Source organism: Pholcus phalangioides, unplaced genomic scaffold (assembly GCF_987345545.1).
Source record: "Pholcus phalangioides strain wild (caught in Gottingen) unplaced genomic scaffold, Ppha-v1.0 ptg000007l_1, whole genome shotgun sequence".
Lineage (NCBI taxonomy): Eukaryota > Metazoa > Arthropoda > Arachnida > Araneae > Pholcidae > Pholcus > Pholcus phalangioides.
The window spans coordinates 52,771,294-52,783,581 of record NW_028301600.1 but is presented as its reverse complement, the minus strand read 5'-3'; the positions used below and the strand labels follow the sequence as shown (position 1 = coordinate 52,783,581).

The following is a 12,288-nucleotide window of genomic DNA, read 5'->3' as shown; positions in this document are numbered from 1 at the left end:
GAAAAAATACCGTTGTAGAGCGGTTATCATCAGGCGCCACCAAATTTATGCCGTTGTTGGCATCTATTTTCAATTGGCGTTGTTAGTACCGTGGTAAAATGCATTTATAAGTATTTATTTGAGCATAAAAATTATAATTGATTAGCTAATCAATAAAATTGAGTTACTTGTTTCAGACTGTAAAGTAGTTTCCTTTACAGTATTTTTGTGTATTAGCTTCACGGCAACTTCGTTAACACTTTCGGAGGGTAAATAGTGAAAAATTGCGCTGTATTAAAAACTCTCGAAGGAACAAACACTAGTGAGAAATCTAAAAATTTATATTGGAGGGTGCATATATTGAGTGAAATATAAAAAATACTGTTGTGTAGCGTGCAAGGCGTGCTCAACCTTTAGGAGAGTCCACTTAAGCGGACCACTTGAGTGATCTGAAAATGTGTCGCGAGTTGCTTAAATGATTTGGGAATCCTCTGTAGGCCACTTAAGGAATGTGAAAATGTGCCGTGGGCCGCTTGAGTGATCTGGAACTGTGTCGCGGGTTACTTAAGTGATGTGGTTAAATGTGTTGTGGGTCCCTTAACTGATCTGAAAATGTGCCGCGAGTCATTCAAGTGATCTGTAAATGCAGGGCTGGAACTAGGGGGGGGGGAGAGGACAGCGCCCCGGGCGTGAAAATTTAGCGGGCGGTAAATTTTAGGTGTAGAAAAAACACACCGTTACAATCATCGAATTTTATAATGGTGAGGAAGACAAAATATTGTTTGCTGCCCCCCATCACGAAAATCCTAGTTACGACCCTTGTGTAAATATACCGCTTCGTTCATTTTTGTAAAATTAGGTTTGAGGTCGCGGACCAGGGGTTGAGCATGTATGTTTTAGCGGCTTTGAAATTTTCTAAAAAGTACCGTTACAAAGAGATTTATCGTAGTAAGGATAGAAAAGCGGAGTTTAACGTTAGGATTTAGACGTTATTTCAAATAAGATACGAAAAAATATCGTTGTAGAGGGATTTATGTGTGGTAATATCGAGTATCGTTGTAGTGAGGTCTAATTGTATACTGCAGCACATGGAAATTAGTGAATTCCTTCTTATGACTCATTTTGGTTAGACGAATCTTGTCAGGTAAACGTAATAGTCCAAATGAAAAAACTCGGTAAGTTGGTCTTGATATGCTTATAAATAAGTTTGTCAGAAACTCGTTCTAAAACTGACAAAAATTTCAGACTTCTGCACGCAATCTCATTTACATCACAAATACAACGCTACACATCTGGAAAATTTCGGTACTATTTTATTTTTGATTTCTCCGTACGTATTTCCAATACTTTTCTCATTCATACAATGTGTGAGAGAGTTGGCTGAAATTCAGAAATATTATTCTCGAAAAATATGCAGATTTCGTTCCGATACTGATATGTATATCAGATAGTTTTTCTTAATACAAGTAGGGGAAACGGTTATACCTTGACCATAGTAAATCTTGAAACACTTGAAATAGTTTTGGCAGTATTGCTTTCTAGCTGATGTTTTTGGAGTGCAAGAGATTAGAAATACATAATCTTTACAACTGAACGTGTTTGATAGAGATATTGAAAATAGGTACACATAAAATAGAAAAAAATTGTGTTATTGTTTTTGCTGTGTTTTTTCTCAACGTTCAAGTTTAGTAAACTATATTTAGTAATTCTAATCTATGCGTTCTCCTGATCAATCGTACCAAGTGCTCAATCATATCAAACATCATGAAAAAAATTATTAATATTTTTCACAAATAATAGATCGTGTACATTGAAAGAAAAACAATCGTATAACTTGGAACAGTACAAAACTTGAAATTTTTCCAGTTTACCTTGGAATACTCGACTTACACAAATTTTTAACACTTTTTTTATTTTAAATACAATTTATATTTTAAATTTTAGTTCTATACTTTTTTCCTATAAAAACTTTAGCTATATAATATCCAGTTTTTCTCTTCCACTCCACCTTCGATTATTTCCTAGTCAAATTTGTTCAAAAAAATATAAAGTTTACAGTGTGGGATGCGTCCAACAAAATCTTTTACCAAGTGAATTCCCTTAGCAGAAGAGGTGACAAAATATTTTATTGTTCATCAATGCCGGATACAGCAAATGTTGACATCACAGATATTGTATCTCTAATGCAATCACCTAGCATCAAAGGAACTGGCAGAGAACTAAAGATTCAGAAACCTTCCTTCCTTCCGCAAGTATGATAAAGAATATGTATGCATTTCATCTATATAAATACGTTCTTACCTCCATTATTGTGTGAAAATACTTGTTCAAATATATATATTAATAATCATATTTGCGTCGTTGTTTTGATATTTTATATTTCAATACATGATTTATATATTTAAAAAAAATACTTGTTATATTATTTTTCCTGTAACCTTTGTATTTTTTTATCTTTGTAATTTTACCCTGGGGTTTCAAAGTACAACAGTGCATTGTTGAACAGTGTTCAACGTACAAGACCTCTTTTTCAAAAATCCATATTTCATGATTACAGTAAAAAAAAGGTAATTTAAAATTTATATGATGTTTCGTACGGCGGTATACAGTTACTAAAAACGAATTTAGTGAAATTTTACGGTAAAAATTGACTGAGAAAGAAAAGTTTGAAAAATAATGTGCCAAGATGTAACAGTCTCCCCTACTTCATTCAAGATGCGTATTTTAGACCTCATGGTCATTGAAATGTCTTGTTTGGGGAATTTTCGTGGAGCCTTTTGATATGTTTAAGATATCAAACTACGCTCGAGATTATTTTTCTATAAAATAGTACTGGAGTGAATTTCGATAACATTTTTTAATAGAAAGTGTCTCAAAATGGTGAAAACAATAATAAATTTTGAACTACTTATGCCATTTTCTATGAAAAAGTAATTTTTATGTCAAACTTTAAGCAAAATTCATGTAATTCGAAATACGATAGCAAAATATTCTATGAATGAAATGTTTTGTTATTTTCACAGCACATTAAACTAGTGATAGTGTAGGTTATGAACCAAAATTTTAAGGAGTGTGTGGTATGCTTATGTGTTACACCCAAATCTATTAATGCACGTGTGAATTTTTTAAAATTTCATTTTACATATCGTATTTAAAACACTGTAATTAGACAAACGCATGGATAGACCTTAGGTTTTAGTTCATAACCTTAAAAACGTATGGCAAAGTATCATATTAAAATTTTGATATAATCAATGATATAATGATATAATTATGATATAATCAACAGACTTTTAGAAATAATGTTTCTAAATCAAGTAAAATGTCGAAATAGCAATCCTCGTAAAACACGTTAAATGTTTTTTATATATTTACAAATTACTTGTAATTACTTGTAATAACGCAACACTAAAGTGGGTGTAACTTCGTTTCTAAGCGTCATATATACAAAACAAGGCGTATTGGTTTCATGTATCTTAGCCGAGCAAAAATTCACCATCCAAAACAAGGCCTGTTTTGTAATTACAAGAAACTGAGCTTTCATAAAAAAATTGAAAACAGTAATCGATGTTTTTTTCCGAAATGACGTTTTGAACGTAGTCAGATACCTTAATCATAATCGTTCTGTAGGCCTTGCTTAGTCTGATATTTTCCATTCAAATCCCGATCAATAATATAAAGCTGTTCTCGAAAATATAGGAAATCTATACAGACCGGTATAGCATCCTGTCAAGAGACCCTGTTCTCCCAAAGCATAATTATTTATGAGATTTTATTCATGAAAATATTGCGAATAAAACACATCGTCACCCTTATGCCAGAAACATGGATTTACAATTTCAGAAAATCGGGAAATGACGTTAGCATGCTTTTACTTTACCCATGTTACTCTATGGCTGCATTTTTTTGTGAAATGTTTTGTAACTCGTTTTTCAATAAGGGATACACATTTGCGTTTTTCTGGCAAAACTTAGCAAAATAAGTTACCCAACCAATTGATACACCCAAAAAGTGAAAATTTGCACATTCATATATCTCCGGCATAATGGGATGACATCAAAGCCGTAGAAGGAGAAAATCATGGCTCCAGTATTAGTTAAATAAGGGATGTATTGGTTTTGTGTTAGCGGAGTGGGATATGTTAAGACGTAACTTGAGCTTGTTTAGCGTACATGCATAGTTCTTCCGTCGTGAATCATGAAAGGATGATGTATGGTCGGTTAACCGGCCATATAATATGATGCCTCTCCATACCACCAATTCGACACCTCAAAGTGATGCCTTTTCGTGTTATATTCGAGGAGGTTGGGTAGAATCAAGTTCTGATTTTCTGTAAATGCAGTGTACGACTGCAGTTTGTCTGCAATCTGAACCTTGATTCACCACTGAACGTCATGCTCCACTCTTGAGTCCAAATACGATGTTCTCGACTGACTCCTCTGTAAGGATGCGAACATCGTGCACGCTGGTTTCCGATTCTGAAAGTCGGTGCCGATTTGTTATTATTGGTTAAAAAACCTGAAATGTAAGTTTTTAACCACTCCGTAACGGCACCGACTTACAGAATCGGAAAATAGCATGCACTGTGATCGTACCACACACGTCAGCGTTAGACGAATTACCTGACTCCTCACAAGCACTATAAAGTATAGAACAGAAATTCGAGTAAAAATACTGATGTATTTATCTGGGAAAAAAATAGCCTTTTTTCAGTGGAACTTAAACGATTTAAAGATTGTTGTTGTTTATAAAATACTTTTTTGTAAATCTTAGGTCGGAATGATTGAATATTCGCGTCAGTGTCAAACTTGCTGCAAAGTGGCTTCTACATCTACATATTTGTTTAAATAATTTGTTTATGAATTTCAAGCAATATTAAATTGTCAAAAGTTATGGGTTGTAGTATTACAAATCTTTTGGGATTGATAAAATAAATTTCAGTTAGGTGTATTGAAACAATAACCAATTATACTGAAAAATACCACATTGTTTATACAAATTTCCACTTGTTTAATTTGTATAAAAAAATTTACGCAGTTCACTCAACACAATTTTGAGAGATTAAAAGAGACAGCGGCATCACACATTTTAAGCTGCTTTATTAATTGATACCATTCGTGCATTAACAAGTCACGTCAAACCAAACCTTTATCCCTTTTTAAACTACTTATTCTTTTCCTGTCAGCTTATTGCTGATCATAAATCAGTCACAGATGTATGAGGATACTTATTTATGCCCGTAAATTATATCTTTAGTAACCGATAATGGCGATGGTCCGTAATCTATCCTATTAGCAAAAGAAAGGATATTACGCAATAGAATTAGAATAAGGACAAAACGAATCAATATCTGGAGCACGGAAACTTACTGTTGCTCTAGACATTTCATTGTCATTTTGCCAATCCCACAGGGAAAGCGTTGTATTTTGGACTCCTTCCATGACCAACAGCTGGCTGCCCTAAGAAAATAAAAGGTAGCATATAAAAAATATCATTATCGTGTCTCCAATAACGTCATCTGTGCAACTATAGAATTCATTTTCGTGATCGATCTGGTTTGAAGAGATGCAAATTGTGTTGCATGTCGCCATATATTATCGTTTTTTCCGTTTAATATCATCGTAATAAAATGAAACTGGATGTGATTTTATGGGGATACGCAATCACAGATAAGATTATACTAATAATATAATGATGATTTTTTTTCCCCGTTAAATATTCATTGATTTTTCATAAATATCACTATTTTTACGTGACTCTTACTAATGTTATAAAAGTTTCGGAAACTTTCATAAGTTCAGGCACTTATTAATTCTGGAAGTGGAATTTGAATAAAAAAAATGATGCAATTTAAAGTGAAGTATATTAAGAATATTTTTCATCAGAATTTCAAGGGAAAAACCGTTAAAGGTTGAAAATGACAATTAATTACTCATTTTATCCACCCCTTATTTATAGGAGTAGCGTTGTGGAATTATCAAGAAAAAATAATAGAATTATTTTAAATTATTGAAAGTATTATGCTCTATGAAATTAAAAATCTTTAAAAACGCGAGCTTCGAAACTGTTACATTTAAAATAGTTAGATAACAAAAGAGATAAATTGTACAATAGTTTACAAATTGGCAATCGCTTCAAATTAAATTAAATTAAATTTTTTTTCTACATTCAATCTATTTTTAGGTATTTCAATGCAGACTCATATACTACATAAAGTTTTGCCACCTTATTAATATGAGTTTCATTTATCGACATTTCACTCTATGCGTCGTATTAATAGTATATTATGTGGTGTTGAGAAAAGCAGTTTCTTATGAAAATGAAGGAAACAACACATTCTATCAATAACTACGTCCTATCAATCATTATTATTCTGGCTATTAATTGGGAGAAAAAGAATGTAACCACACAGGAAATATAATCCTTTATTAAAACTAAACAAATAATAGTTATAATTGATCAATATACGTATTATATGAAATTTACCTCCCATGAGAATGCAACGCCTATTATTTCGTTTTCTAGATGACTTTGTCCTACAACAGCTAAAGTTGTCAGATCATCAGCTTTCCAAACACGTATATGAGCCTGAGAAAATAATAAGAAATACAGTTTTTTAAGTTTTGAAATTTTTCTTTCAATAGTTATTACGAGTAGCATTGATATGCTTATTGTATTTACGAACATTATATACACATATATATATTTTTAGCAATATTTTGAGCAATTGCGATTGGGGTATAAGTGCAGCGAAAAAAGTACTTTGATCATGGTGACTCCAATAATATTCCAATTCAACTTATTATCCAATAATGTTCACTTTTCTTAACTTATATTTCGGGATGTCTATTTTCTATACCAAAGTTAGTATTCCAAGAAGGACAAAACTAATAAGGAAGAATTGTCTAAATTTCACAGAATCTCCCGGGTGAAAAAAACAACTTTCCTTATGAAAATAGAATAAGTTTATTAATCTCTTAATTATTAAAAAAAACATTAAAAAAATTTTCAGGAAAACTCTAAGATGTTTTTGTTAAAACTAAATAACTAAATAAACCTGCAAAGCGCGCAATATTATTGAATTTTTACAAAAAGTGAGACCCCTTTTCCTGATATGAAATAATTTGTATTCATTTTTATAGAAATTGTATCAAGTTTCAAAAACATCGCGTGATTGAAACAATTTGGATTAAGTATATCGCCATTCGTAAACAAGTAATTAAGAAACGTGCCATCGCAGCTTTTGGCAATGTTTCTAAAATCACTTCCTACTTTTTTTTTAAAGAGAAATTACAGAGAGCTTGTGCTTTGTTAGTATAAATATCCGTAAAGGTATTGAATTTCCGAAACAATCATTGTTCCATTAGTGCAAAACTTCCGGTAAGAATAATGCAAGAGAATTGAAATTATCGAAATGCCTGTTAGTACATGTTAAATAACGAGCACGTCTTCAGCTTTTCCTTTCTTTTTCCCCAGACTCATGGTTGGCTTTGTTCCAATGCATTCTTTTCGTCCGCGTTTCTCACTTCCTTTCAAAATTACCTCCTGCATCCATCCATACCGGAAATGAATTTTTGGTGCATACAGTAATACCTCGAAGCGACGCGATAGGCGGGACCGACGATAACAGCGTAAGTCGAATTCGCTTAAATAAGGGTATAATTTCGCATACAAATACATATAAATATCGGTTAATTGGGACCAAAGTTTGGAAAAATGTCTGTAGTTCTCCTTCTTACAATAGCTATACTATTGCAGCACTCGTCTATGGCTTCATAAAATTTAACATGCCTTGCAATTTCAATCTGATCCTTGAAAAAGACTCTACAGTGATACACCTCGGCTAACGAAGATTATTCGTTCCAAAATCCCGATCGTTAGCCGCAATCTTCGTAAGTCGAAACGTGATTTCCCATAGGTTTCTATGGACAATCGTTTGATTCGTTCCAGGTTCTGCCCAAAATTTAAAGAAATATTTTTTAAAACACCAAGGAACGCTACAAAAAATATAAAAACTGACTGAATGCTAATATGAACAGCTTCAAAATTGGATAAATGAAAATTCTACAGGAAGAGATCTTGAGATCTTTTTATTTTACACTAATGAACGCACACGCACAACCAACACCAGCTTCAGTCTTTTTAAGCTGGTGTTGACACAATCCAATCTAGTTCGTAGGTGCCTAATCCATTTGTGATTTGGTCACCTCATATTTGTGTCTGATACGTGCAGATAGAAAAGATAAGTTCCTAGAATGTCCAGACTGTCTAGTTTGATGCTCAGAGTCTTGCACTGAAAGACAGCGTGCTCTGAAAAAACATGGGCTCCTTTTTTAATGAATTTTTTTAATAGCCGAATCTTTCATTTTATAAAAAATGGTTCAAAGACGTTCAGAAAGAGAAGTCTAGGTACATCTTGAAAAAGATTTTGAGGTAGACATGAGTCAATCGGACTCAAGTGAGTACATCTGAGGATGTTGGCGCTAAAATTCAGCTCACGACACGGGTGTTTTTTGTTAGCGCGTGCAGATCCGTATCAACGAATATGTTCGTTAGCCGAAAAATTCGTAAGCCGAGGTATCATTGTATTGTTAAAACTCTGTACAAATGAAACATATATGTTGAACGCGTCTTGAATGTTTTGATAATTCCTTGATCTATCGAAAGAAATGAGGTGTTTGAGGTTGGAGTCAAGAAAATAATTTTCACCAGTGGGTCGAAATTAATCGGTATTCGCAAACCAGGTACATTGTCATCAAAGAGCATCACCTTAAACTAATTTTTAAGACTGGTTGTAACGTTTGACTTCAGATGAGAAATTGTCACTTCGTCTGCAAAAATGGCTGATACAAGGTGTTCCATTTCTAAATAGAGTTCCTTGGAGTTACATTTCTAAATGGTTAGTATTTGCTATACTGACCAGGTTACTCTGCATGTTCCATAAAATTATCCATCCTTCCTTTTTACGAACATTACACTACCATGGATACAATATTTATTACAATATGGAGTAACTACTTGGGGATGCGATTACAAGACCAACGTACTTCCTATTTCCTTCTCAAAATAGATTTATCAAACTTTTAGATCATTCGGTTTTGACCCCTGTTCTACCGTCAAAGACATCTTGGGTTTACGACACTTGGTTGTCTGTAAATCGATATTAACACTTCATAAAAACAAGAATTCATGCTCTCCTAAAAAATTCATTTCTCTGAGGAGACCTGGTGAAATATTTGTAATCCCTTTTTTTACATAAGAAAAGAGATATTTAAAAAACACTTCGTCTACTTGGCTCCCATAATTTTCAATGACTTGCCATTCCAATTAACAAATATAGCTTCATATTCTAAATTTAAAAAGGAATTATTTCATTATATTACTGCTTCACTAACATTGAAGACTATTTCTAAATATAGATCATGGGACTATGCGAACACTGTACTTGAATTAGAATTGCCGTTCCATGTTTGCAACTATTATTAATATTGTGCATTATATATGACTGTGAAAACTGTTTTAACTATGATCATTAATCTCGTTGATTGGTTGTCAGTGCGCCAGGGCAGTAATAAGCCTTCTCGGGGCCCCGGGCATACTTTTCCTTGGGGCCCCCTCTTGAAAGGGTTATTATTAAGCAAAACAAATGTAAATTTTTGTGGGTCCCCATTCGGCTCGAGGTCTAAAGGTAGTGCCCCGGCTGCCCCAGCCTAGTTACGGCCCTACAGTACGGGTATAATAACCCCTTGACAACTCATATATATATATATATGTATAGATAAATTTGTATTTTTTTCCCTCTCTCTTTTTATTCTCTAAATTGCTCTTGAAACCGAGAACCTGTTGTGTAATTTGTTATTTCAATTTCAATAAAATTTTGTTATTAAAATCACGACAAAGTTTTCATCAATATACAGGGTGCATAGCAAACAGGAGGTATGACATTTTACTGGCGAACCATTGATCCTAAACGTATACTTTTAATTAGGAAAAGTTTCGAAATAACTGTAGTACTCAGGCATGTCATTCATGTTTCAAGGGGTTGTGTAGTTATTAAAATTAACTTTTTATACAGTCCCCGTGTGCCCCAAAACCCAATTATAAAGTTATTGCCCTGTCTCTCCCAATACCAAAAAAAAAATCCACGTTTCTAAGTGCAATATTCACCCAGGTATTCGAATTCAAAAAACGGTGGAAAGTTGCGGGATGAAGTGCGGGAAAAACGTTTTATCCGCATTTAACGCAGTTTTTCCCGAATTTCCGCCGTCTTTCGAATTCGAATATCTCAGTGAATATTGCACTTAGACACCTGAAATTTTTTTTGTTGGCATCAGGAAAGACAGAGCAACAACTTTTTAATTGGGTTTTGGGGCACACGGGGACTGTATAAAAAGCACTTTAATTTTTTTATTTGATTTAATAACTGTAATTTAATTTTTATTGTTATATATAGATAGTATGTTAAAGGCAAAAATGACTAATGAGAATGTAGGAGCACATACAAAAAAACGTTAGCCGTCAGTACACTGAGTATAGTTATACCTCGTGTTGGGCAATTTTGAAAATAAGCGATTTTTTGAGAAAAATGTTCATTTTTGAAGTTTTTTTATTTTAATAACTGTACAATATTATTCCTTGAAACATGAATGATATATTTCAGTAGAACACGTGATTTGGAAACTTTTTCTAATTGAAAGTATACCTCCAGGATTAACGGTTCACACATAAAATGTCATTCTCCCCGTTTGCTATGCACCCTGTATGTATATCATAAGCCCAGCGGTCCTCAAACTTTTGTCATCCGCGGTTCCCTTACCTAATTCATGGTTCATCTGCGGCTCCCGAAAATAGCTTAGTAAAGCCGAAAAGCCCCTTAGAGAAGCGACGCACACTTTGAGAAACACTGCCATAGCCTTTCAAAAATCAGTGCGATTTCATTATATATGTTGTTTTGGTCAAATAAAACAATTCGTACTTGATTATCACTGAATAATTCGTAACTATATATCTCAGCAATAATCCTGTATATTCATTTTAACTTAAAATGTTAATTTTTCTCAAAAAATCGCTTATTTCCAAAATCGCCCAACTCGAGGTAGCTTACCTTAAGTCGAGATATAACTATACTCAATATACTGAGGGCTACCGGCTCATCATTTGTCTGTATGTGCTCCCACATTCTCATTAGTTATTTTTGCATGAAAAATTTATATTCCGGATGGCATATATGTGAGTCCTAATGATAAACCACATATTGTACTTAGAAACTTTATAATCAGCAGTGAAATACTCAAAAATGAAATTGGTCAAAGAATACTGCATACAGGGAATTTCTTGAAGAGCGAATGAAAATAATAAATAATATATGGCTGATTTTAAAATAATTTAAATTAGTGAAATACAAAAAAAATATCAGCATGGAGAACGGAATTGTGAGCTATGATAGTTTCACACTAGTAAAACTGTAACGAGGGGAATTAATCAAAACAATGTCAGTTGGTAGAATTTTTACATCTCGGTAATATATCGAAAGAAATTTACCCTATAATGTTTGAATGAAAATTCGTCGAGACATCCATAGTAGAAATTCTTGATTTTTGCACTTTTCACGCACTAAAATGGCCAAGTCTTCAAAAATTTGGAGATGGTCGTAAAAAAGTGACAAAAATCAAGACATTCACACAACTATGGAGATGTCTTGATAATTTTTTATTCAAAGTTACGAAGTAAATATTTTTCAGTATAGCCTAATACAGAAAGGGCGCAGTTTTTCTGATTGAAACTTTTTTAATTTGACATTCAATTTTAATTTTTATATTTCCTCTAATTATTATTTTACGATAGTGAAGCTATCAAAACTCAATTTCTGCTGTATTTTTTTTTAATGTTTTACTTTAAGAATCGGCCATAGAATTTGAATTCCTTCCGGATACCGAGTATGGATCTACGTTACCTAACTGGCTCTGAAAATGCTTATAATCTGTATATAAGATTCATTATGATGCTTCATTCTATGCTAATGATAATTCTAGCATATTCTTGGGTATAACACAGTCATGACCGCCACAAGGGTGTGGCTGACAGGACATCAGCCCGTTCGCCCGAGACGATTCTTATTTTTTTTTGTTTTTTAACACCATAAATTCACCATGGACAGGCCCGCCAAACATCTCTGCAGGGAGGCCCTGCTGCAGAACATCTAGGCGATGAACACAGTTGCAATAACGGATAATAATGGTCAAATATTTTGAAGTATTGTGTAAGCAGGATAACGTAATTTATCCAGTAATGTTTCCAATATTCAGTGCA

General features: G+C 33.3%; 1 protein-coding gene across 1 annotated transcript in view; it reads right to left on the bottom strand.

Moving 5' to 3' along the window:
* The window catches only part of LOC149085475 (echinoderm microtubule-associated protein-like CG42247), a 63,243-nt gene that overhangs the window by 26,482 nt on the left and 24,473 nt on the right, over positions 1-12,288 (bottom strand). The window contains exons 6-7 of the mRNA XM_089233492.1: positions 6,466-6,567; positions 5,349-5,438 (exon numbers count right to left, since the gene is read on the bottom strand). Of these exons, the coding sequence (XP_089089618.1) occupies positions 5,349-5,438; positions 6,466-6,567 (192 nt within the window). The remainder of the gene's footprint in view (positions 1-5,348; positions 5,439-6,465; positions 6,568-12,288) is intronic.